This window comes from Montipora foliosa, chromosome 8 (genome assembly GCF_036669935.1).
Source record: "Montipora foliosa isolate CH-2021 chromosome 8, ASM3666993v2, whole genome shotgun sequence".
NCBI lineage: Eukaryota > Metazoa > Cnidaria > Anthozoa > Scleractinia > Acroporidae > Montipora > Montipora foliosa.
In genome coordinates this window covers 20,862,872-20,887,871 of record NC_090876.1, presented here as the reverse complement: position 1 = coordinate 20,887,871, position 25,000 = coordinate 20,862,872, and the positions used below count along the sequence as shown (strand labels likewise).

General features: G+C 38.9%; 1 protein-coding gene and 1 pseudogene across 3 annotated transcripts in view; one reads left to right on the top strand and one right to left on the bottom strand.

Annotated features, from left to right (window-relative positions):
• Nucleotides 1-5,632: 5,632 nt before the first annotated feature.
• On the bottom strand, nt 5,633-6,968 carry LOC138013200 (uncharacterized; annotated as a pseudogene).
• A 2,044-nt stretch (nt 6,969-9,012) lies between these two features.
• The window catches only part of LOC137967851 (pyroglutamylated RF-amide peptide receptor-like), a 21,907-nt gene continuing 5,919 nt past the window's right edge, over nt 9,013-25,000 (top strand). Inside the window, exons 1-5 of one of the 3 annotated variants that reach the window (XM_068814447.1) lie at nt 9,014-9,483; nt 16,237-16,357; nt 16,853-16,988; nt 17,560-17,824; nt 18,466-18,720. In XM_068814447.1, coding sequence (XP_068670548.1) covers nt 16,876-16,988; nt 17,560-17,824; nt 18,466-18,720 — 633 coding nt within the window. In that variant the 5' untranslated portion in view covers nt 9,014-9,483; nt 16,237-16,357; nt 16,853-16,875. Of the gene's footprint in view, nt 9,484-16,236; nt 16,358-16,734; nt 16,989-17,559; nt 17,825-18,465; nt 18,721-25,000 lie in introns of those variants that run through there. The other 2 variants (XM_068814448.1, XM_068814446.1) reach the window with 2 other exon arrangements.

The window sequence follows — 25,000 nt, the reverse complement described above, 5'->3', positions numbered from 1 at the left end:
TACCAAAGCTTAAAAAACTAAAAGACCTCAAAATGGGACAGGATATTACAAAATAATTAAAGGTGTGAACGTGTGAGCCAAACGGCCTCTGCTGGCGCGATATGTGGGTGACCATCAAATGGTGTTAATGACCACCCACTTGAAAAAAAGTAACTGGAAGCCTGCAGTTCAATACAACCCAATTCTGACAGTGCCTTCTGCTTTTGTGTAACACGTACCACAGGCAACCCAGTGTACGCATTTTTTAGAGCGTCTTGTTCTTATTATACTGTTGTCTGCCATGTACATAGCCCATCAGTCCGCTATGCAAATTTGCACGTGTTGAGTGCAACCCAGCATCTCACAGCAGCCATTGAAAGTGCCCTTGTTGGAAGCCTTGTTGAATTGGTGAGTATAAAATGCAGACTGCAGACTGCAGACTGGGCCTAAAATGCAGACTACCGTACAGCCTGCGTAGCAAGCGTTCCTGTTCGACAGCAGAGCTTCGAACCGATTTTCTGCAAACTGGCCGCGCGAAAGTTGGGGCAAGAGACTGAGGGAACGCTTGCAAGAAGACCCCCTATTTTTTAAAAACCCGTTCGCCCACGAACGGGGGCTTCTGATTGGTGCGGCACAGTCACAATGATTGACAGGGGACAAATTCTGGATCAAAATATTTCTCCTAAGTTCTAGCGTGAAAAAGGCAATGGTGGAAGATGTGGAAGGTTTTGAATCGTGTGTCGAAGCTGAGCGAATCGGGTCTCGGGTTTTACACTGAAAAGGAAAAAAGAACTGTCAATGCGCCATCTCTTTAACTGTATAGATGTAATGGCCGTTTTGCCAACAGGATTCGGAAAAAGCTTAATTTTTCCGATGTTTGTCATGATGTGCGGAGTGCAAAATAAAAGAACTTAAAACGAAGAACCGGCTTCTCGAGTATCATCGTGATTTCTCCATTTCAAAGCATAATACGCGATCAAGTAAGTGGTTGAGGTGAATTCTATGGGAATGACAGCCTGTAATTTAAATGAAAATCTGGACTGCTTGGACAATATCCATCAAGGGAAATTCAATATTATTTACGTGTCAGCTGGAGCCACTATGGCGTTTCCGTAATTCATTAAAACTAAAAGCAAAGGATTCGATCGTTATTTAACAAAACTTTGGCAGCGCTTGTTGTCGACGAAAAGTTTGGACTGAACTGAAGTGAGCTTTTCGCTCGCTTGCAAAAGATTTATTTACGCAGGATGAATTAATAAAATGCCTGCGAACTATCAGAATCCACATGTTTCAGGATCAAGGAAATTCGTCAAATTCTCTGCGTACCTTGCCTGATGTAAGCTTGAGTCCTATATCATGGATTGGGACAAGATGAAGACAACTACGCAGCCTGTTAAATCTTCTCTTAATTATTGCGAGAAGAAAGCGGCTCCTTTGTAAAGTTATTCGATTTTTTAAAGCACTTTTACTTGCTATTTCATCTACGATTTCTTGGCGATTTGACCAAAAACGTACAGTGGATTATCAAACTAGCGAGGAGGTTTGCCTGTAATTTCCAGGAGATTTAGTACGATCCATTTCGTCAACCACTCTGCACCAACAAAATAGCCAGCAAGTCGCACTGAAATCGTCGTTAGTTTTAAACTTAAACCTATTTGAATGGTTTCATGGTCAGCTTTGCTGGAGATTTGCATTTAACGGCCTTACTTACTACCCATCGAACTCTGTACGAGTTTATATGTTTCTAAATTTCGTATTTTACGAGTGCACGGATTGCTTACAAGTTCTGAAAATTGGCTGTTGTTTTCGATAACTTCTATTCCAACCGCTCTGCAAATATCAGCGAGAATTTGCCCGTAAGTTTCTTTTCGATGGTTTAAACAAATTCTCGGAAGAAACATAACCAGTCGTACCCGACTTAGAAGCTGCCGTTACAAATTTAACATTTAAAATCACACTGGCAAATTCTGCGTTGCTCTCTCGGTGTTTCTTCGGTGCCTCGGTTTGTTTTGTCGGAAGCCAACATGTGTTAACATGGTTATCTTTTATTGGCTAATTTGTTAATAAGATGTCAATCAGCGTGTGTCAAGTCAACCATAAAAAGGTGGGCGTTTTTCAAAAATAGGGGCTCTTCTTGCAAGCGTTCCCTCAGTCTCTTGCCCCAACTTCCACGCGGTCAGTTTGAAGAAAATCGTTTCGAAGCTCTTTTTGTCGAAAAGGAACGCTTGCTACGCAGGCTAACTACCGTGCAAAATAGGCCTTGGCCCAGGCCTAAGCCTAGGCCTCACTTCGTATTTTAGACCCAGTCTGCAGTCTGCATTTTATACTGACCACTTGTTGAATTTGCTTGGGTAGAGCTTGAGTCAAGGCGATTCAATGTACTGATGTCACTGATGTGTCAGAATAAAATGTTCTGTTGTCTCACAAGGCACTAATATTAAAGAAATAATTCTATTGTTATTTGGCTCTTTCTAAAAACTGGAGTAATGTCTACAGAGACAGTTCCATGGAAAAGGGCCTGCTGTTTGCATTGATAGAGTAAAAATACAATATATGGAAAGGAAATGGAATAATTAGTGAACTGGTAATTCTTCTGAGACTTCATGTTAACTTATCCAAACAATGAGTATCGGTCTAAAGGGCTGATATTCTGTTAGATGTGGCTATAATAAGTCATGTGATTGTATTTATACATTGGTTACAGTTGATGAAAATGACAGAGGAAAATGAAAGTGAAGGAGATACCTTGAGGGTTAACCGTACTGGTGCAAACAACATCACAACCAACACAGTCACATTCCTCCCATCTGTCACACACACACACACATCTACAAGGAACACAGTGACAACACAGACATTTACAACCCACACAGCAACAAGGAACACTTGCCCAGTTCAAACAGCCATAAGCAACATATCTACAGCTGAGATAGCAGCAGATGCTGATACATTGACCCAAGGGGCTCACTCAGTAGTCACAGGTCTGTTGAAGTCTGCTTTTGCAAGTATTCTTGTAAGATATATGTTTCTCTGAAATGATAATAATAATAATAATAATAATAATAATAATAATAATAATAATAATAATAATAATAATAATAATAATTCTTACAGCGCTAGTTATGGTTTTCAGGTGAATAAGGCACAAAACAATTGTAATGATTACGTAAGTTGTTTGGTCAAGTAAGAGTGTTGACAAGGGCAACCTCCTACCTCTCAAAGGATACCTCCTGCATGGACTGGACATGTCCCACCATTCAAAATAGCATGCTTGAGTAAGGTCATAATTTGAAAAAAAGTGATAAAACAGACTCAGTTATTGTAAAGTACTCTAACATTAGCATCCAGTGTTTGTAATAGTGCAAGAGATTTAATTGGAAAAATAGAGCAAAATATTAATATAATTTATAATTTGTGTAACATACATAAAGACAGTCATTGATGAATAGAGCATGTCCATGAATAATGAATTTAATAATACTATTCAGTAATGGGAAGTATTAGGGAAGGCATAAATAGGTTCAGACAAAGTAAACTGGACACTGGGGATAGTTTTTCACATAAAGCATCATTTTATTTCTTGATTATTTTCATTACTTTTCTACAGGTACAGAGGTTTTAAGTATTTAAGCTTCTTTAGCAGATTGTCCTATTCAGAAGATTATTGTACTTTGTATAGGGCTTTTCTCAAAGATAATTTGATAGAGATATTTAAGGATCCTGAAATGGTTCATGTGAATTTAGATGTTACTTTCGTTTGCAACAATGGCAGGGAGGAAGAGGGAAAGGGGACCGGTGTTTTTCGTGAAGCTTTATCTACTTTATCTAATTCGCTAGCTGTGGGGACTCGAGAGAAAGTCCCTGCCATCAGACACGATTACCAAAGAGTTGAATAGGAAGCAATAGGTAGGATTCTGATGTATGGGTACATAAAGGAGAGGTATTTTCCCCTTTCATTGTCACGGGCTTTTCTTGCATTATGCCTCTTTGGAGAAGAAAGTATTACAAGTGAATTTTTACTGTCGTCATTCAGGCTCTATATTTCAGAGGATGAAAGGGAGGCTCTTCAGAAATGTACTGAAGGAAAATTTGGTACTAATGATGACGATGTGTTAAATTTTCTTTCTAATTACAAGTGCTATCGAACTCCTACGAAAGAAAACATTTTGCAGATAGTCTGAACTTGCCCATCAAGAAATAGTGCAGAAACCAAGGTATAATATGAATTGCTGGGCGCCAATTATTAAACCACTTACTGCTCTCCCTGATTTCCAGTCTTTTGTGGCTATAGAGAATCTTTATGATATCAAGAAGCCCACTGCCAAAAAAAAATTGAAATTCATCAAGTCAGAGCCGCTAACTGACCAAGAACGACAGTGTCTGGACCATTTTAAACAATATATCCGTTCATTACAAGGAAAGTCGCTATCACTATTCTTGCAGTTTATTACTGGGAGTGATATTACCAGCTGTGAGAGCATCGAGGTAACATTTTCAGTTTTCGAAGGCATGTCTCGGAGACTAGTGGCACATACCTGTGGACCACTATTAGAAATCCCATCATCAAACCAGTCATACAATGAGCTGTCAGAAGAATTCAGTGAATTGTAACAGTTACAAAATAAAGAGGCATGGCATTTCAAAATTGTTTAATAACACCCTGAAGCAGTGGCTTGATTTTTAATTACTGAGATAAAATGACAAGTGCCACTTTTTTGCATGTAAGTTGCCTCACTGTTGTTGTTTGATTTTGTGTTAAAATCGGAGGAATTGATCGATGGGTAGATTTCCATGGTGGGAGGCGCGGTGGCCTCATGTTTAGTGTGCTCGACACCGGATCGAGTGGTCTGGGTTCGGGGTCTGGCCGGGGACATTGTGTTGTGTTCTTGGGCAAGACACTTTACTCTCACGGTGCCTCTCTCCACCCAGGTGTATAAATGGGTACCGGCGTAATGCTGGGGGTAACCCTGCGATGGACTAGCATCCCATCCAGGGGGGAGTATAAATACTCCTAGTCGCTTCATGCTACAGAAACCGGAGACAAGCGCCGGCCTGATGAGCCTTCTGGCTCGTAAGCAGAGACTTTACCTTTTTTTTTTTAGATTTCCATGCTGTGTGATGGTTAGCAACACAATATGAATTTCTAACAATAGTTATGCAAGTAGCGGTACTTCTCGTTTATAGTATTATATCTTCAGCCATTTCATGAAATTTTGCTTTCACTCAAGAGAAGTTTGATTTTTCCTCACAATGAAAAGTGCTTGCTGTCCACTCCCATAACTAATAGCATAAATTTCAAAGTCGTTTTCAGGGTCTCTCTTGTAACAAGAGAGGCCCTGGGAACGAGGTTGCATAAATTTAAGTAATCTTAACATTGCTGACTATTATGTAACTGAAGTAAGTGTTCATTAATGTGCTGGTCAAAGCACTTTAAAAATAAAAAAACTTTTACTTCACTAGAAGTTGATTGAGTTTTTTAAGACAATGCAACATTATTTGTGGTTCTCATCACATGTCAAGGCCTCATGGTTGTGTTAATAAAACGTTATCTCAAGTTACAACGAAGTCTCTTTATTTATTTCATTCAATCAACTTGGTTATGACAAAATCAGCATAGTGCAATCAACCTACCTATATATATATTTTAGGGTTGTCAATTCTGAATTCCAATTATGTACTGGTACAATGTTAAGGCCTCCCTTTCACTACTTGGGTAAGACCAGCCATTGTTTTCCAAGATGTACTCAAAATAATCAAGGTACATATTGTCTTCCGCCTCACTCTGGCAATTTACTTCCATATCCTCTGCCAGATTTTCAGGCACAGAAACTAAACATTCTTCATGTCCATAATATTCTGGTAAAAAGTACATAACATCTGGTACCCCATGAACAGAACTGTATGGAGACTTAGAAATCTTGTGACTATTCCAGTGATCTTTCACTTTGTTTAAGTCGTTCTGAAGAAGTTTTGAAAAACAGAACCACAAGCATTCCATATGAAGTATATTTCCCGGACAAAGCAATCCATAATTGACCAAGTCCTTGAACAGGTTTATCCACCAATTCGACGTGTTTCGCCTGAAAAATGACCACCATCTTTCAATTCGTTCATTGGCAGGTGAGAAACAGTATCTATGAGCTTTTGCACCTGCTTGATCATCTTGTTGATTGGTACGAAAGACGCACTGCATGGAAGGGGCAATGCAATTCTCGGATCCACAATCACTTACAAGGAGCAAAGGGCAACCACCTACTTCTAGTACTTGTTTGAGGTAGAAGGCCGCAGGTACTCTTGGGTCATTGAATTGTTAGTTCGGGCTACCTCTAACCATAAAATTCTTCGACTAAATCCATCCACTGCACCATGTATAGGGAACCCATATGGTTTTAGCTTGTCGTAGCCTAGAAAGGAAAGAGTTTGTGCATTACAAATTGAAGGGGATTAGTCACTGCCCTCCCTCTGATGGGAAGAGCGTGGGGGTAATTTTGGTAGCTGTATATTCAAACACAATTAACCTCTATATGCCACGAACCATTGGCTCCCTTTGAGACGAACGTTCTTCTCTTTAAGCGTCGAGATTTCATCTCCCCCCCCCCCCCCCCCCCCTTCCCCCAACAGGATCAATTTCCTTCATAATGTTTCCCACCAAATTACGGGGAACATGAATATGATGATGCAGTCTCAGAGCATGCCAAATACGTCTGTACAGGGCCTCTCATTTCTTCTCGAATAACGTTTCTTATTTCGGAATCATCTATTATCTTGGCATTTCCTTTCCTTTTCAATCCAAGAGATTTCAGACGTCTCTTAAGTGTTCGCACACACATATGAAGGCCTTCTCGTTTTTCGAGAGGACCGACAATAGCGTCGTACTGATAACCACGATGAAAATAGTGCTTTATCACATCGTCGATATCTTTTTCAGCCAACCACTTTTCTCATAAACTGTCTCGAGCTTCCCCAGCGCCACAAAAAGTACAAAACATCACAAATACACTCCTTGTTCTAACAGAACGGAGTTTGAAAAAGGGAGCGAAACTCTCACTTGATATGTACCCAGTCCCACCGGGAGAGTGCGCGTGCATGATTTGTGTTCTTTTTTGATTGCAGCGTTCCTTTTAAATTTGCAGCAGCCTCTCTTTTTTTCTTGCCGTTTTTTTTTTGTTTGCAGTAGTTCCTTTTTTCTTTGCAGCGTTTGCTTTTTATTTTGTTTGCAGTGTTCGTTTTTTGTTTGCAGCGCATCTTTTTTGTTTGCAGCGTTCGTTTTTTGTTTGCAGCGCTTCTCTTTATTTGCAGCATTTCCCTTGTGGGCCATGGTAGTTATTTGCCAAAGGCAAAGTAAGTGTACAGCTGAGACGAATAATTGTATGTTTATCGGAGCTGAATAACAGAGAATTGATAATCGACACAGTTTATTTCTGTTGTAAATGTCACGAGTGCCTGCGGGAGCCCTGCCATTTTGTTTTGCTTTATATTCACTAGCTAGTGCAGTGAATATAAAATCACATTATTATTTCTATAGGAAACCACTCAACCAATCAGATTGCTGGAAATTAAACTCTTTGTTCATCTCCGAAATTCTACTAATTATTAATTTTTTGCTGTTATGGAGCGTTTTCACTCACGTGATCAGAAGCCATATTAGATTACTGAAACAAAAGAAAGTATTTGCATAAAGATAGAGTTAAAATCTCAGAGGATTAGTTTAATACACCGTCATGGCCGCCCTTTTTTTGTTTTGGAACACAAACATGGCCGCTGTGACGTCACGTGACAACGCTCTATTCCAGCCCAGCATTTTATAGCTCTAGTGGCATTCAGACAGATTTTTGACACTGTCATACAGCAATTAAAAACTGTGAAATAATAAATTGTTTTTCTTTCTGATTTTGAAAAAGAAATATGGAGACTTTTGATCAGTTGATATTCTGTGACTTAAGTAGAATAAGCAATCTAAGTTGTGCAAGGTTGCCTTAAGTCGCCCTAAATCGCCTTAAGTCGCTTTAAGTCGCCTTAAGTTACGGCGACTTAAGGTCCCAGAGTAGGCTTGAAAATCTTAAACAACTTTTTTAAATATACCGCTACTAACTTGGAAAGCGTCAAATTCTGCAATTCATGACTCCGGACATAATATTGATTCCTCATGGAAACTTTAATCTCTTTAATTGAAGAAATTCACACCGGAAGGTCTATAAATTTTTGTATTTTAACTATACATTTTATTTTAGAGAAAATACGGAATTTAAGATGAAGCTGTTTGACTCACTGACATCCCCATTCTCCTTTTTGAAAATGAAATATGGCGGATTGACTGCAATGGTTAATCAAACAAGGACTCAGCAGAATTAGTCCAACATTTTTTATTTAAGTGGCTGCTGAGAGTACAGAAATTAAATATGCAATAAAATACGCGCTGGACAGAGAAAGAGAGATTCCCAATAAAAATGGGAGCCCAAGTAGGAACTTTGAGGTCTGGTTAACCAAATAGCACACAATATTGTTAAATGGAACGGAAATAGAGCTTTGTGGAGCAAAAAAAAAAAATGCTTATTAGATCAAATAGGATTAGGAGAACTTTGGATAAAAGCACACTATAGGATATAGGACACACATATAGGAATCGTAGAAACTATCAGGCAAAGACGTAATTAAGGTTATCGAATTGCAAAGATGGCTAAAGGCTGGTTTTCACTAGCGACGGAGTCGGAGTGGTAAGAGCACTTATGACCTGGTAAAAATCAAAGATTGGAGTCGTAAGCGGAGTCATAAGCTCGACGGAATCGGAGTCGGAAGAATCAGAACGTTCCCATTTTCTTCCGTCTTCGCTTATGACTCCGTCGCTTATGATCCAGTGAAAACTAGATTGTCGGAGTCGGAAGTAGAAGCGGAAGAACCAATTAATCACAATGCTTGGACTCGAGCGTTGTGATTGGTTTATTCGTCGGCTTATTCTTCCGAGTCATATGCGGAATCGATGTTCTGCTTCCGATTTTCACTAAATCTTATCGCTCTGCGCTTCTGATTACGACTCCAACTCCGACACTGTCGCTAGTGAAAAACAGCCTTAAAGGAGAACTGAAGGCCAAAATCAGCAATTTTCCCAACATTTCTTTGGAAAGCCTAACATAAGTAAAGTTTGCGGAGTTATTTCTTCTCGTTTCCTGTTTTTTGCGAGAAAATTACTTTCGAAGTTGGGCTTTTTCCGCTTTTTCGGCCTTTTCATTGCGGGCTCAAAAACTAAATTAGCAGCCTGCCGTGACGTATGATCTGGGGAACAGAGATTTCGTAATTAAGAGAAACAAGGTGAACACAAGTGCTGCTTTGGATATTTTCTTCGTTGCTTTGCTGTTTCTTCGCGGACTCAATATTCACCCACTTAACATTGCGTGCCCACAACTCTTCAGTGCAACCGAAAACTCGGAAATCTGTGACTGTTAAAGTAATCGGTTTCCATCGGACATCAAATGGGCCGTATAATTCTGTTTTCTATGGAAAAATAAGGTATGTTTATTAGAATTTCATTTTCTACATGACTATTTATGTATGACTTGCTCTTCGCAACATGTTATCGAGTGGAAATGGAAATCGTTGTTGAACCATCTTCTCTTGGAGTGGCAGAAAGGAATACCGCAATTATGATTCCTCGAAGACTAGAGGGCGATTAACGGCAACAATGATCAGAATCAATGTATTATCATTTCTGGAAAGTGGAGAAATAATTTCTTGGACTACATTGCAAAGAATCACGAACAGCGAATTCACCGTAGGATCGATGATTCTGGTTCAAATAATGTTATGCGTGTCTTCCTTTCACTGACAGCACTGGACACAGCGGCAAACATTTGGATACTGATCCCTATCACAATCTGTAAGAGGCCTTATTCTTTTCGCTGTTCATTTCATTTTCTCACCGATAATAAAACGGCGTATTGTGGAACTGAGCAAGCTTGCGTGTGGCATATTTTGATTTTTGATCTGGAAAGTAAAAGCCGCAGAGGTCAGCTTGTGTTTAATTAGCTGGAGGAAGAAATTTTTGTTGGATTCAACATCCGTTTCAAGATTTGGTCAACTTGGAAACGAAGAAATTCTAGGAACGTAGAATAAGAGCATTTCATCTTATGCTGAAATTATTGCTCAGAATGCGCAGAAGAGATGTTCTTAAAAAAAAACCGATCTGTACAAATGATCATGCCATGTGGCAGCAGTTTAAACGGGCTAGGAACCAGGTGAATAATGCAGCTAAACTTGCTAAAAAACGATATTTTTCTGAAAACTTGGAAACTAGCAAAGCCGGCAATCCACGTAAAACTTGGGATCTTATTTACGAGCTTAGCACGGAATAGTTGTAAGTCGTCCAATATTTTGGAAATCCAAGCTAATAATAGAACTATAAATAACGCCGATGATATGGCGGAAGCTTTCAATGTGCCCTTCACTAACATTGCGAAAATGCTAGCTCGTGATATTCCGGTTTGAGAAGTTGACGCTGGATCATTCTTGTCGCCCTCTGATAATTCGTTTTCTCTAAAAACTCCGAGTATCGACATTGTTCTAGACCTTTTGAAAAAAATCGATTCAAAGAAAGCCACTGGCCTTGACAAGATCCCTAGTAAGTTATTAAAAATGGCAGCTAGTATTGTTGCACCCTCACTAACAGACGTATTTACGAAATCAATCCTAACGGGAATCTATCCAACTTAATGGAAATGGGCTAGGGTGACACCGATCTTTAAAAAAGGCTCAAAATCAGACATAAATAACCATGGCCCCATCTCCGTTATTCCAGTACTCTCAAAAGTGCTTGAAAAACATGTCTATGACCAACTTTACCATTACCTAAATGATAATAAACTGCTGTCAAGTTGCCAGTCATGGTTCCGTTCCTTACACAGTACCATTACAGCTTTGCTTGAGGCGACAAATAGCTGGTCTGTTAACATCGACAATGGCTTCCTGAATGGCGTCGTTTTCATTGACCTTAAAAAGGCATTCGACACTATCGACCATAAAATTATTTTACGCAAGATGTCATACTTTGGGGCCGACCAGGTAACCATCACTTGGTTTCAATCGTACCTAAGCAATCGGACCCAAAGATGTAATGTTAATGGAAGACTGTCATCTCCTTGCACTATTACTTGTGGGGTTCCGCAAGGCAGCATATTAGGTCCCTTGCTATTTTTAATGTATATTAACGATCTTCCTAATTGCCTCCGGGAGGCTTCCCCGAGAATGTTCGCTGACGATACCAATATAACCCTAACTGCAAAAACTTTAACAGAGATCAAACTAGCATTAACTCCTGAACTCAGTAACCTTAACTGTTGGCTGAGAGCCAGCCAACAGGTTGAGTTTAAATGTGGCTAAGACCGAGTTGATGATAATTGGATCTAGGCAGAGATTAAACACTCACGAGGTTGATATACGAATTGATGACGAAATGCTCAAGAGAGTAGATCGCACTAAATCCCTCGGTTTTACCATTGATGATCGGCTTTCTTGGTCAAATCATGTAGACGAAATATGCAGGAAAGTTTCCTCAGCTATAAGAGCCTTAAAACGAATACGGCACTTTATCTCAGCTAATACTGCGCTTCAAATTTATAACGCTTTAATATTACCGCATTTTGATTATTGCAGTCCTGTCTGGGACTGCTTAAGTGGCCAGTCATAAGCTGCAAAAATTACAAAATCGCGCAGCTAGGGTAGTTTCTAAATTACCCTTTGATACGAGCTCCAATCTCCTTCTCGATATTCTTAAGTGGGAGAAGCTGTCTCTTCGACGTAAAAAACAGAAAGCAATAATTATGTATAAAACAATTCACGATCTTGCCCCGGAATACCTTCAACGCCTTTTCAGTCAACGAGATGCTGAATATAACTTGAGAAACTTAGAAGGTATACTTACTCTACCCAAGCCAAATACTAATTATTTGAAACGAAGTTTCTGTTATAGCGGGGCCTGTTTGTGGAACAATTTGCCCCAATACTTAAGAAATGCTGACTCTATTGGGCAGTTCAAACGCACAATCAAGCAAGTATCTGACCTATCGGATTCCCACACGGCAATCATGTAAAACAGTTGTAAAGGTTTTTTTTACTTTTTTTAGCTTAACTGATGATTTTCCGTGTTTAAATAAAGTTTACTTACTTACTTACTTCCTACAAGTGTGTATTGCGTGCGCGACAAATGAAACCAGTTTAGTTTACTTTTTCTGAGACTCAGTACTGCTTATCATTACATATAAAGGACCACGCAAGCAACGAACTAAACTAAATTAAACTATCTTGCCCTGTTTTCATTGCCAACTGCTTTGGTATCAAAGATATATATCGTGCGCCGATAAAAATATCTCGCAGTTTCTCACGGTTATTTTTGGTTTGGCCAAGTCCCCAGAGTAATACATCACGAAAACTCCCGTATGTCAACAAAAGCATGGGCTTGGCTGACTAGGATCCTTTAATTCACTACTCGCACAATCCCATAATGCACCTCTATTACCCCCAAAACTTTTGCATAACCTACCATTGTTTGCAGTTTCTCATGGACATGAAAATGTCCCAAGAGAAGTCGAAAACAATGCCTATGCAGATTTTGGGGGGTAAAAGAGGTGTATTATGGGATTTGTGCAAGTAGTGAATAGGAAAACATTTGTTCCATTGCTGTATTGTAAATAAGGAGAGAGAAGGCACGAAGTACATACCTGTGTATGTATTTAATTATCTGTTTGTTACCTGTCGTGTAAGTAACACCTAACTACTTTGTATCCTTAAGGTATTTCGAGGAAGTCGATGTCTTGTATAAGACACCAAAAATATTGTCTGTCTGCGTAGGGTTCTATTTCCATTCGTATCAACTTTTATCACTGGGTGTGTTCGTCTTCCGTTGCCCGAATTTAGCTCGATCCCACTCTTTTAATAGCCATTTGGTAACTACCTGCTAGGTGGGCCTCTTGCGGCTTTGGAAATATGTTTCACAGGAAGTTCATTAGGGATAGAGCGCTTAACGTTTTGGGGAACGAAAAGGATACGCGTTCCGGTTTTCTTTCCCCAGATAAATCTCTGAGTGTTTTGGTGCCATCAGCACGCGTTCTGTGTTTGAGTTCGAGTTCAACTCTTTGCTTTGCTTCTCCTTGCCGTGAAGCGAATCTGAGCGTATTCTTACACAAAATGTAGCATATAAATGACATCCAGTTTTTGCGTCAACTGATATTAGTTGACAACTTTCACCTTCATAAAATCACGTCCCTAACAAGGAAATCACTTGTCACTCGTGGTGGGTAGTTTGATTAAGCAAATGATAATTATAATGATGACCAAGATAAATATACTACTACTACTACTACTACTACTACTACTACTACTACTACTACTACTACTACTACTGCTGCTGCTGCTGCTGCTGCTGCTGCTGCTGCTGCTGCTGCTGCTGCTGCTGCTGCTGCTGCTACTACTACTACTAATAATAATAATAATAATAATAATAACAATAATAATGGAAACTTTATTTGTCTTCGAATATACAGTTGTAAATCTCTCTGCGTATAGGCAATTAACAACTGGCTACTTGAAATTGAGTGATATACTTGAATACTGTATCTACAAATGAGACAAAAATTAAAGTTTTATTAATTCTGGGCTATCCCAAATCTTATTTCTACGACAGAAGATAAAATATCCCCCTCTAATGGTTAGATTTATCATTTATTTGATTATATAGTGGTGTTGCTTTTTGTCAATGCCAATGTCATTCATCATTTCTAGGAACGTAGAGCATTCGTTGGAGAAAACACTAAGGGAGCTCATAGTGAGGTTTACAGATTTAACACATCTGTAGTTACTTCTCATGTCTTTGACCAAGTTCATGCATTTTTCATTTTTGCGCACTGCATTGTTTTTAGTTAGATTCGAAATCAACTGTTAGTTCCAGAATATATTGGCACTTGGACTGTATTAGGAAAAAGAAGATCTGGACGATAATTGTCACCGGTTATAATTGACGGACTCGGAAAACCATTGACATCAGCATAGAGTGAAGAGCAATCATTAATTACAGGTTGAAGTGAGTTGGCAATGAAGTTGAGAATTGGGTCGTGTCTCCAGGTAAGGTAATGTTGACAACCAGCGACAATATGTAGGAGTGACTCAGGGTTAAGGCAAAAGGAGCAATCAGGACTTTGTAATAATAATAATAATAATAATAATAATAATAATAATAATAATAATAATAATAATAATAATATTATTATTATTATTATTATTATTAAGAATAATAGTTTAATACTTATATTTATAATCCCCACCTTGTCATATTCGTACGTGTAGTAAGGGAGTTGTTGATGTAGCGAATGGTAAAATTGTAGATTTTCTTGTGTAGATGAGACTGGGCAGACGACCAAATAAAGTTAACAGATGACAATGAGTGCTTGACAGCATTTGTAAAAAAGAGACCCTGAGATCTTAAGTGGTGTTGCAGTTTGTCTTTTTGATTAGAACGGAAGTCTTTAGGAAGTTCCTTGGTGGATTTGAAGACATCGTACGTGTATTGAATATTGGTATGACTGCTTGACAACTTCCAGAGATCTTTTAGGGAATCATTCCGTGACTCTTTTAAGGAATTGTGGAAAACTATTTAGCACTGAGTAAAGTTAACTGAAGGAGGGTAAATATTAAGACCAAATTTATTGCGTTCTAGATCGACAAGCACCAAGATCTCAGGATATAAATCGAACGACTTCGACATGAAGACAATGGTGTTGCCGATGATAAATGGATCGTCAAGGAGCAGGCAATATCAAAGCAGTTTAAGGATTATGCTCAGAGACTAGAACTTGATAGTTTGAGCTTGTTAGACCTACAGAAATCTGTACTTTTAGGCAGGGCACATATTTTAAGAAGAGTTTTTCAGTTCTCAGGAACTGAAGGTTATGTACCGCACCAGCAATTGTTGTAACGTAAATATTTTGCTGTGCAATGGAGAAATAGTAAGGATTATGATGATGAATATAGTACTATATCATAAACATATCCTAATAATTATGTCCTAAATATATCCTGAATAAGTACCATCACGATAATGATTAAGAAATAAAAAACATGTACTCCGTGTTTTTTATCGAGTTATAGAAACTCGAGGGAAAATTTGGGAGAAAGAGAAATGCTGTGGGAACACGAGTGTTTCTACAGCTTTTTTGAGTGTTACTATAACTCGATAGAAACACGGAGCACATGTTTTCTATTTCTTTTAGAAAACAACGCGACGAGAAAAAGGAAAACAACTTGTTAACTCTAATTATCAAAATGTAAATTCTCTTTGCTCGCGCCATCACTACGTCAGCAGCTCGTGCTAGTTCTGTCTCCATCGAGTTATAGAAACACGATTTTTAACCAATCAGCGCGCGTATTTTCTTAGGACTGTTTTCTAATGATATTTATTAGATATTATCTTGATATATTTTTATCATCATGATAAGTGTATTCTCGTATTAGCCTCAGCTCGCGACTCCGCCCTGGCCAATACGAAAATGTATTTTCTTCCATCAGGCTGCCAATATAATGCAAAATCGCAATTAGTTTTGTATCGCGATCCAGGGAATACACTCGTTGTAAACTCTAAAACATCAGTTTTATTTATTTTATTTTAATTTTATTTTACTCCAATCAAAAATAGATACAAAAAGTTCTAATATACTAATTACAAGGTAAAAAATGAGAGGAGAAGAGCACGATATAGTGGAAACTAATAGTTCCCAGAATAACACACACATAGAAAAGAAACAAAACAATCACATGAACACACGGAGGAGCAAGGATGGCACAGTCGGTTAGTGTGCGGCCTTGGTGCAAGAGGTCCTGAGTTCGATTCCCGGATCTCGCATCCTTGTTTCGACTTCTTTCCTTTCCGTGTAGCTAAGTAGCTTTAAATACCCGTAAAACGGAGCACTGATGGAGAGGGGGGAGTAAAATGAGCGCACCGTCGACCTCAGGTTTGTCAGTTGAATTACTGTTACGAGTTATCGACGTTAAATAAGGTCTACTTTACTCTACTTTACTCTACTTTACGTACAAACACACAGAAGACACCACAACAGCAAGCAAGGAAATTAATGTTGTGCAAAATGATATTTAATGATTGCTTTTTTTAAGGGGATTTCAGTTGATATTGTGCGAATAGAAATAGGAAGGTCATTCCAATAATATTTACCAATGACAGTTGGACTGAGTTTCCTTCTATTTCTTTTTTGAATGAGGAAGAAAGGAATATTGAGAAGATGCACTACGAGTGGAATAACTATGTTGCTCAGAGACGAGGGATTAAAAACAAGTTCGGGGCATATCGGCATTTTAGTGCGCAACAGTCAAGTTAAACAGTAAGGTAACAAATGAACTGCTGTTTCGTATTTTTACAGTTTCTTAAAAATAAAAACATTGTGGAAATTAAACATATCATTTTTTCAGAAGACCTCAATTGATGCCAAGAAGATAAAATACATGTAGTTGTCGAAATATCCAAGCCTTATTTCAGTAAATATAATCGAACGTGAACTGAATTTTTGGCGATGCCAGAAAATTTTAAAGCTTACGTAAGCAACCAACTTCAATTGGGCGATCAGGTCAATTTTTCATCCAATCATAGGCCAAGAAAGTGAGACGACAATACTGCTTTATATTGGCGTATCTCTCTTAAGCAAAACTATGAGAGGATCGCGATACTGACTGACAATTAAGTTAATAATGATGATGACACTTGTTCAAAAAATATAAATACAAAACTTTAAATCAACCACATGCGTCTAGCTCACGGCCAAACAACACGAGCACATCTCCGACCACATTGAACATTTAATTCAACGTCTTAATTTTTCACTAGGTTACTGCAAGACAAATGCGATTATGGTTACTTCACTGGATGTTGCATTATTGACAATCAAGTCTTTAATCTTCCTTGCAAGTATCACAGGAAATCTACTCGTCATTTTTGTCGTTATTAGGAATCGGGATATGAGGTAATTGTCAACAAAACCATTTCTGGTTCTAGAGTACTAATGGTACTCGAGTCTTTTGTTGTTTCTATAACAGACCTAAAAACACTGAGTCAATGTAAAGGAACTGCTCAGCGAACAACCAACGTTAGTGTTGGTGAATTACTTTCAAATGCATTTTGATTGAATCATGATCATAATTTTGTATGTCTTGGGTGTTAGAAAGAAGGTAGGGTACTATAATTGTTTTCATATATTATAGAGCATTTTAGCCGGATCAGGAATTCCATTTTACGATTTCGATGCGGCTGCCAAATACAATCTGCAAATCAAATTGATGTAGCAAACCTTTAAATATACGATTTCCGTGTTAAGGAAAATTGTCTCCATAACTCATCCTATGACAAGCATTTAATCCCAAACCTGGGGAAGGGCTATCTGTTTCTGATTCCTCAGTTTACATCAAAACTTCCGAGGGAAATTAGATCTCCAATCTGCATTCGCAGTACATGTACATTGAGTAGACTTTGAAATATAATAAAGATGACGCTTATCAGAAACTCTGATCCCGATCGAAGCCCATTTTATTTTACAGGACTCCCTTCAATTATCTACTTGTGAACCTAGCAGTAGCAGACATCGTTTATCCGAGTTTTGTGCTGTCACACTTCATTGTAAGCCTCAGGATTATATCGGCAGATGAGATGCCCGGTAATGCGATCTGCATGTTCCTGAGTAAGACGGCGTGGACTGGAGCTGTTGCTGGTGTTTTCACTATGATTGCAATCGCTAAGGAACGTTACAATACCATAGTCCATCCACATGGAGACAAAGGCAAACTTACTACGCAAAATTTGAAAGTATGTCTCTTAGATAATACAGCATATATTTTCTTATTAAAAGATTGCATTTTGAGATAAAGTTACCCAAAGATTGCGGTTCATCTCTAGGATATTAGACGAAATAATGGGGTCCAATATACACTTCCTTTCCCGTTTTTAAATTTCTAGATCCATTCGGTAAGATCTCGCGTCTAGCTTCTCCATCACTCCTGCAAACTTGACAAAAATTGCGCAAAAAAAAGTTGTGCTACGATAGGGCAGTTAATTAAGGAGACTGAACACAGCTTTTAAATAACCACGTATGCTTCCACCTGCCATATTCATGCAGTTTTGGGGTGGAAGCTCAGTCATTAGTTTTTCTTTTTTTAAAGCAGCATACTGAATAGAAATAACGTAAGTTTAACAGTTGTTACCATTTAAACACACAAATTTTGTTTTCTAAAGCACCATGACGTTTACGTAATGAAAGCGAATTTACACCGCGTTTTAAAGAAGGAGAAAAAAAAAGTTTTGTTTCTCAAAATGCGCGCCGGCCTTTTAGAATACCACTGATCGCGGGGAAAAGAACTGTGTTCAGCCACCTCAACAAATTAAGAAATTTTGCGTATGGAATGCTTGGCCTCTCGATCGTTAAGAGTTTCACATCTTTCAATTGGCAGGTAATTATTCCATGTTCTTGGATATTCGCAGTGATTTTTATGATGCGTGGGTTGATTCTCCAAGGTTTTGGAAGAGAGTTAGCTGTGAGGTCATGCGAACATTTCTGGACAAATAAAAAGTTAGTCTTGGCTAATAGGTATATTTGGCGGTCCTTCGTCTGCATTTCTTTCTTGCTGATCGTTTGGTTGTACTCCACTGTTGTGTACACTTTGTGGTTCAAGCGCCGTGGAGATAATGAAGTTACAAATCAACAGGTAGGAAATGAATATTCAGTGCGTTGTTATTGACATGGATCTTCATGCTTTTCAAGGGTTTAGGATATGTTAGAAAGGTACTTGTGCCTTTGGGCCCCACATATTAATACACTTCTATATATTTAGGAGTTCCTTTATGTTTTTCGTTTTGAGACATTTTATAACTAGTCTTCCAACCACACGACCAGTCTGGCCTGCTCCTTCGGCATCCTCCCGATGCCGAAGGATGATGACGATGCTATAAATTGGTTTATTTTCCCGTGCTCTCTCTGGCACTTATCGCCGTTTCTTGCCACCGTTATTCAGTCCGTTTTCTCGTACTCGTGCTTGCTCTTTCTTCTGCTGCTTGTCCCGTCTCTCGTTTTTTGCCACTGATATTTCGCTGTTTCAGCGTGCTTTCCGTCTCTCTCTTTCATGTTGAGCATCTCTTACTCGTCGCCTGCTCACTGGCTGACGTGACGCAATTATCAAGTTGTTTAGCAATTTCAATATCACTACAAATAGCGAGAACCTGTTTCACTTCCGGGGCACTCCACTTTCGCTTTTTCGCTGAATCTTTTCCTTTAGTAATAAGTGATTCGTTGCTCGCGCTCGCCATTTTTCTCAGGCAAAAGGACGGGAGCAAAAGGGCAGTCTGGGCTATAATAACAAAACAAGTGCACGCGCAGGAGCCGTTCACGGCTTGAGGAAGCCGGGGACAACGCTTGAGTGCATTTATACGAACACTTTCACGTCCAAGGTAAGCCGCGGCGAAGATAGATACAGCCCAAGATAAGCCGCGGCTTGAGCTAGCGGCGGATGGAATAAGCCGTGAACTTCGATTTTGTACCATTTAAACGGGGATCGTGTTGGCAATTTTGTTACAGCTAAATACAGAATTATCTAGTTTTAATAAATATGTGTGCTTAGTATTAGTTGTATTTTTTTTTTTTGCGAGTGTGTGTGTGTGTTTAAGCTGACTGAGGTGTAATTCAGTCGTTTGACTGCATGGGGTTAAATAAACAAAAAACAAAGAAAGAAAGACTTTCTCACCTTCGTCTTTCTGATAAGTGATGTCGTCGCCGCCGCACTCATCAGGGACCTTCAGTAGCTCATTACTGACTTCAGTTCTCCATTCAACATTATGAACATCAATCAGTGGTTGGAAGCAGGGAACGGATTCATCGTCGATACATTCATCTACTGTCACTGAATCTTCATTAGTGGGATCTTGCACCTGATTAATGAGCCCTTCCAGAGGAATATAGACCCCAAGTGTAGACGAACACTTCATCATAGTGCTCAGGTCTACTTCTTCCCACCCTTGTTTTATCCATCTGATGGCCTGGACAAGGTCGGTTGATTTCTCGATGTCACTTGCCTTTGTACTTGAATTTAAACCGAGTCGATTTTATAAGTCATTAATTTAACTTGCCGTTATTGAGAGGTTATTTGGGCAGTTGGGCTGTTGCCGTTATGGAGAGGCGGCGGTTGTAGTGACGTTATTAACCATTAATGGAGGTTCGATTGTAATGCCAAAAAATGGTGAACGTTCAGCAAAATCACTTAGGGCCTAGAGCTATGCAATGTTTAATGAAGAAACTCTGTTATTACTTAATCTGAACCAAAAATTAAGGTAAATGAATGAAGCAAGACTCTTTTTTTTTTGTTCAAAAGTAATGCACGCTATGATCACTGCAAACATGTCAAAACAGAGTATGTCCGTGAATGGAGCTAAGATGTTGCACTGCATATGCGCGGTAGTTCGCAGTTGTAGTTTGTAATTTTTGTTTTCGTAATAGAAATACCATTCATTTAGGATCCATCACCCCCGGAGAACAACAAAATCAATCTGACGAGTTTAATTTTGGATATATTGCCTCTGAGCAAAAAAGGTCGGGCAAGGAAGTCTCCCATGTGAAAGTTAATAAGCACGTATTAGGCAAACTTAAATCTACAAAGTAGACTGACAGGGGAACTGAATAAACTAATTCAATGTGTACGGTTCATGTTCTTTGCTTACAAGACAGAAAATGATATAATTTACTTTGCTCTACTTGAAATCTTGGAATTAAATAATATCTACAAGATGAGGATAACACTCTTTGCCTATAAAATTCAAAATTTAAAAAAAAATGTTTCCAGCTGTTTTCTCAGATGCTCTTACACCAGCACTGATCTGAAACACCAGGTATTCATCGAGTCAAAACGTCTACAGAATGTAAGTACAACAACTAGATATGGTCAATCGGCATTTCAGTTTTCAGCAGCAAAAATATGGCAGTCAGTTTCTATAAGCCGAAAAAATTTACCTCATTTTTTCGAAGAAACAATACAAAAAGCACCTCTTACTTACTCAAAATAATTCAATAACTTAATTGTAATTTTGAACAGTGCAATATTACTTATCTCTTCTGTAAAATAAGCATATTATATTCATACAATAATACTAGATGTAATAAATTTTAAAATAATGTGCGTACTTTAATGATTGATACAATTAGATATTATTTACTAATTAATGTAAATTTCTGTTTAATACCGCCTTGCATATGATAACAGCTGGAAAGCCAATGGCTACTCTGGCTACCGCGCACGTAATTTTTTTTTTTTTCGTTTAAGTTTTTCGTTTCTATGCATTATATTTCTTTTCTATTGAAAGTGCTAGTATAATATTAGCTGCCTCGTAAGTGACGGAAACAGTATAAGAACTGAATTGAATCGAATTGCTGAGGGGATATAGAAGGCGTCTGTCTGTTCACGCGAAAATAATGCCCCCACGTTCCTCGGCGTAATGACGTAACTGAATTGTTGTAGTAGCTTAGATGTAGGAATTAGGCCTAGGGCCTAGAGAAAATAAGGAAGAGGTTAGGATTAGTTTTAGTCTTTATACATGGATATCAATAGACTTACTATAAAAATAAAAATAAATAAAAGTAAATAATAAAAAAAGAACTGACGTGTTGGGTTAAGTATATGTTCGTCGTTGTTCTGTTGTGATGAAGATTCAGGACTATAGATCTGGAGGGTCTGAATTCGAGTACCGGTAAGTGAATAGTCCAGTTTTTTGTTCCCTTACTTATGTTCTAATGTTGCGAGTGAATGGATTAGTGTACGTAACATACAGAAACTGATAAGAAGATAAGTAACATTTAGAAGATGTGTTTAGATGAGTAAGACAGAGCTTGAAGTAAAGTATAGATGTTTTCTGTTCCTTTTGGGGGTTGATAGCTGCTTTCCTTAAACTAGGAAGAGTGAATATTCAACCTAGGTAAAATGAGGATCTCCAATATAACCTAGATAATTACGGATTCAACCTGAGAACGGATTTTACCGACAACATATGCCCCTCTCACTCAACCTAGCAAAGGCAACTGCAGCGTGGTTGCGGAGCTATTTGTAGCCTCCAGACAATGGCTCTTCAAACGTTTTCGCTACCAACGATGAAATACTTAATCATGATTTGCTTACCACCACTTTTCATCATACAACTGATCTTGAGACCCAAGGTAAAACCTTTTGCGATTTCGCCAGAAACGAATGACGGCGTTTTTTTTCCACTCTTGTACTTTCACTTATGGGACATTGAAAGACCCTTTTAAAATCTTGACAATAGTGTTATATGACTCGTCCGATGTATGATGGATATATTTCGGCCTATTATTCTTACCAACTTCTGAGAAAACTCCACTCCAATGGAATCCATGCTTACAATTCAAATAGGGCTCTTCAGTGTCTTTAAAACAGAAATGTCTTTTTAAGTTTGAGAGCGTCAAACGCTGCTAAGTAGTAATTACGTCGGACCAAATTCTCAGGATTCAGCCTGTACCGATTGCGCTGAACCTTTTGAGCGTTGTTTTTGCACCACTAAATTTATTTCTAGCACTAATACGCATTTTGGGCAAGTCAAGCATTTTTTTTGCTTTTGGAACAGTTCTCAGCAAACCCGTTATTTTATGATCGTGAAATTAAGATATCAGTAGGGCTCAAGAGGAAGGCAATTAGTATTGTCAAATGCACGTGCGCTTGCCATTTTAGCGCGTGAAAAGTGGCCGTAGCGTGTGAAAAGCGGCTGATCTTTTCTTGCATGATTTGGCACTCTTTCCCAGATCTCCGGCGTCAACGGTTGTCTATTGGAATTTTCAGCCTTCTTGTCCAGTGTCTTCAGATTTTATGTTGAAACTTTTGTAATGCTTCGATACAAGAAATAGAAAGATCTCAACAACGGGACCAGAGAAGGTGATGCATTACATGAGTCTGAAACTGCTAGACCACAGTCCGTTAAGTGACACGTCGAGACTCTGTTTCTTGTCTTGTCTTACGATGTCAGCCTTTAAACTCCAAATAAAGCTTTGGCATGTCAATTTGTTTTCGTTCTACTGGTGTCAACATTTGTTAACGTAAAATATGTCTACATGCAGTAAAAATTAATTGTAATTTCTACATGCACAATTATTAAAATCTGAAAGTGGTATAATGATAAGAAAGGTCATTTTCTTTGGATGTCAAAGTTTCAAGCCTTAATTAAAAAAAGGCACTTGTTTATTTTAACTGGAATTTTTCTATTTAAATGGCCCACCATTACTAACTTTGAGCTGGTCGAGGAGAAAATGACGTGAAAGACTTATAAGTTTAAGCATGCAATGCGTTTGTAGGCGACTGTATTAATATGTTGCATGGGAGTTCGGGCGAGGATACCTAAACTTCGAGCCAGGATTCGAGCTAGGATCCGAGCCAGGATTCCAGCCAGGATTCGAGCTAAGATGAGCTTTCTCCGCTATTTATTCTCGAATCTCTCGGTTAGGTTAGGTCTCTAATCGGTTAGGTTAGGTCTATTTGCCTTGGTTCTGGTCTAGTTAGGTCTAGTAAGGGTTAGGGTTGGTCTCGGTTAGGTTAGGTTAGGTCTCGGTAAGGTCTTGAATCCTGGCTAGGATCCTAGCTCGGATCCTGGCTCGAATCCTGGCTCGGATGCTAGCTCGGATCCTGGCTCGGATCCTAGCTCGGATCCTGGTTTTATTCTTAGTTTATTTTCTCGGATCCTGGCTTTATTCTTAGTTTATTTTTCGGGCTTTCAGATTTTTAAACTCGTGTTTTGCACACATAACAAACTGCTTTTACACGCCGGAATTCTAAGCTCTGAGGTCCAGTCGGTAAGTTTTGAACGTGAGTAATGGCGGACCGTGAAATCCAAAACTTACACTTAAAGTTAACAGCCTTTGGATAAAAATCAAAGCTCAAATGTTCTGCAGAAAAAAAACCCTAGTCCACTTTATCTCTGAAAACGAGAGCATTCACATTATGTGGTATTTCATTGAAACACGCCAGCTTGAGGGTCTGAATGGAGTTAACCAACTCGCTACAAAGGGCGATAAATACTACCGACTACCGACAAAAAAAGCAAAAAAAATACCGACTACCGACAGAAAAAATATTTACCGACTACCAATGGACCGACATTACCGATTTTTCCTCAGTGTCATCTTCTTACTTTTTGGCCTCAGAAGGACACCGTCTCATTTCGCAGAACAAGTTCCGGTACTCGAGCCCACAAAACCTCCCCATGTAATATTTCAAACACGTGTGTTTGTTGTTTGTTCATGGTCCAGCCATGGACATAAAAGTGATAGTGAGTTGTTTTTTTATTTCGAAAAGGCGAAGAAGTCGCAATCGAATGCCACCGTAGCCGGGTTCCGGTAGACAAAGATAAGCACACAATAGTACTGGAATTTAAAAAAAAAACATCTGACAGAATGTTTGGGATTGAAGGAGAAAGCTGTTCAGTTTGGAATTGATGGTTTCTCTCTAAAGCTCTTTCGCTTGAAAAAATCGTCCACGGGCAAATGCGAGGACTTTGCTATAGTAACAGAGGGACAGTGGCAACTAGACCGGACAAACTTAATATCTGATGAAGGCAGCAGAGAGCCCAACGGTAAGTCGTAGAACGCTCTATTCTGAATAGTCATGGTACAATCGTGAAGGAGCTTATAAAGCGTACATCCAGATGAGGCAGCAAAGTACTATACGCATGACAGGTCGAACTATCCTGTCCCTCAATCTAACGTGCCCCTTTCAGCTGTTGCAACGATGGCACCTTTGCCAAGTAACACCAGGTGTGGGGGAACAGAAGAAAGAATGGTTAGAGAGGTATAGACCAGTACGCCATCGGGACTGGTAGGAGTAAGACAACAAAAGATAAAGCTGGAGTGCGTGATGTCTTTGCTATTCAATCCACAGGCAACGAGTCTGAAGAGAGACTTCCATTCCCTGAGGAAGTCGACATCATTAGATCAGCGAATTCCGT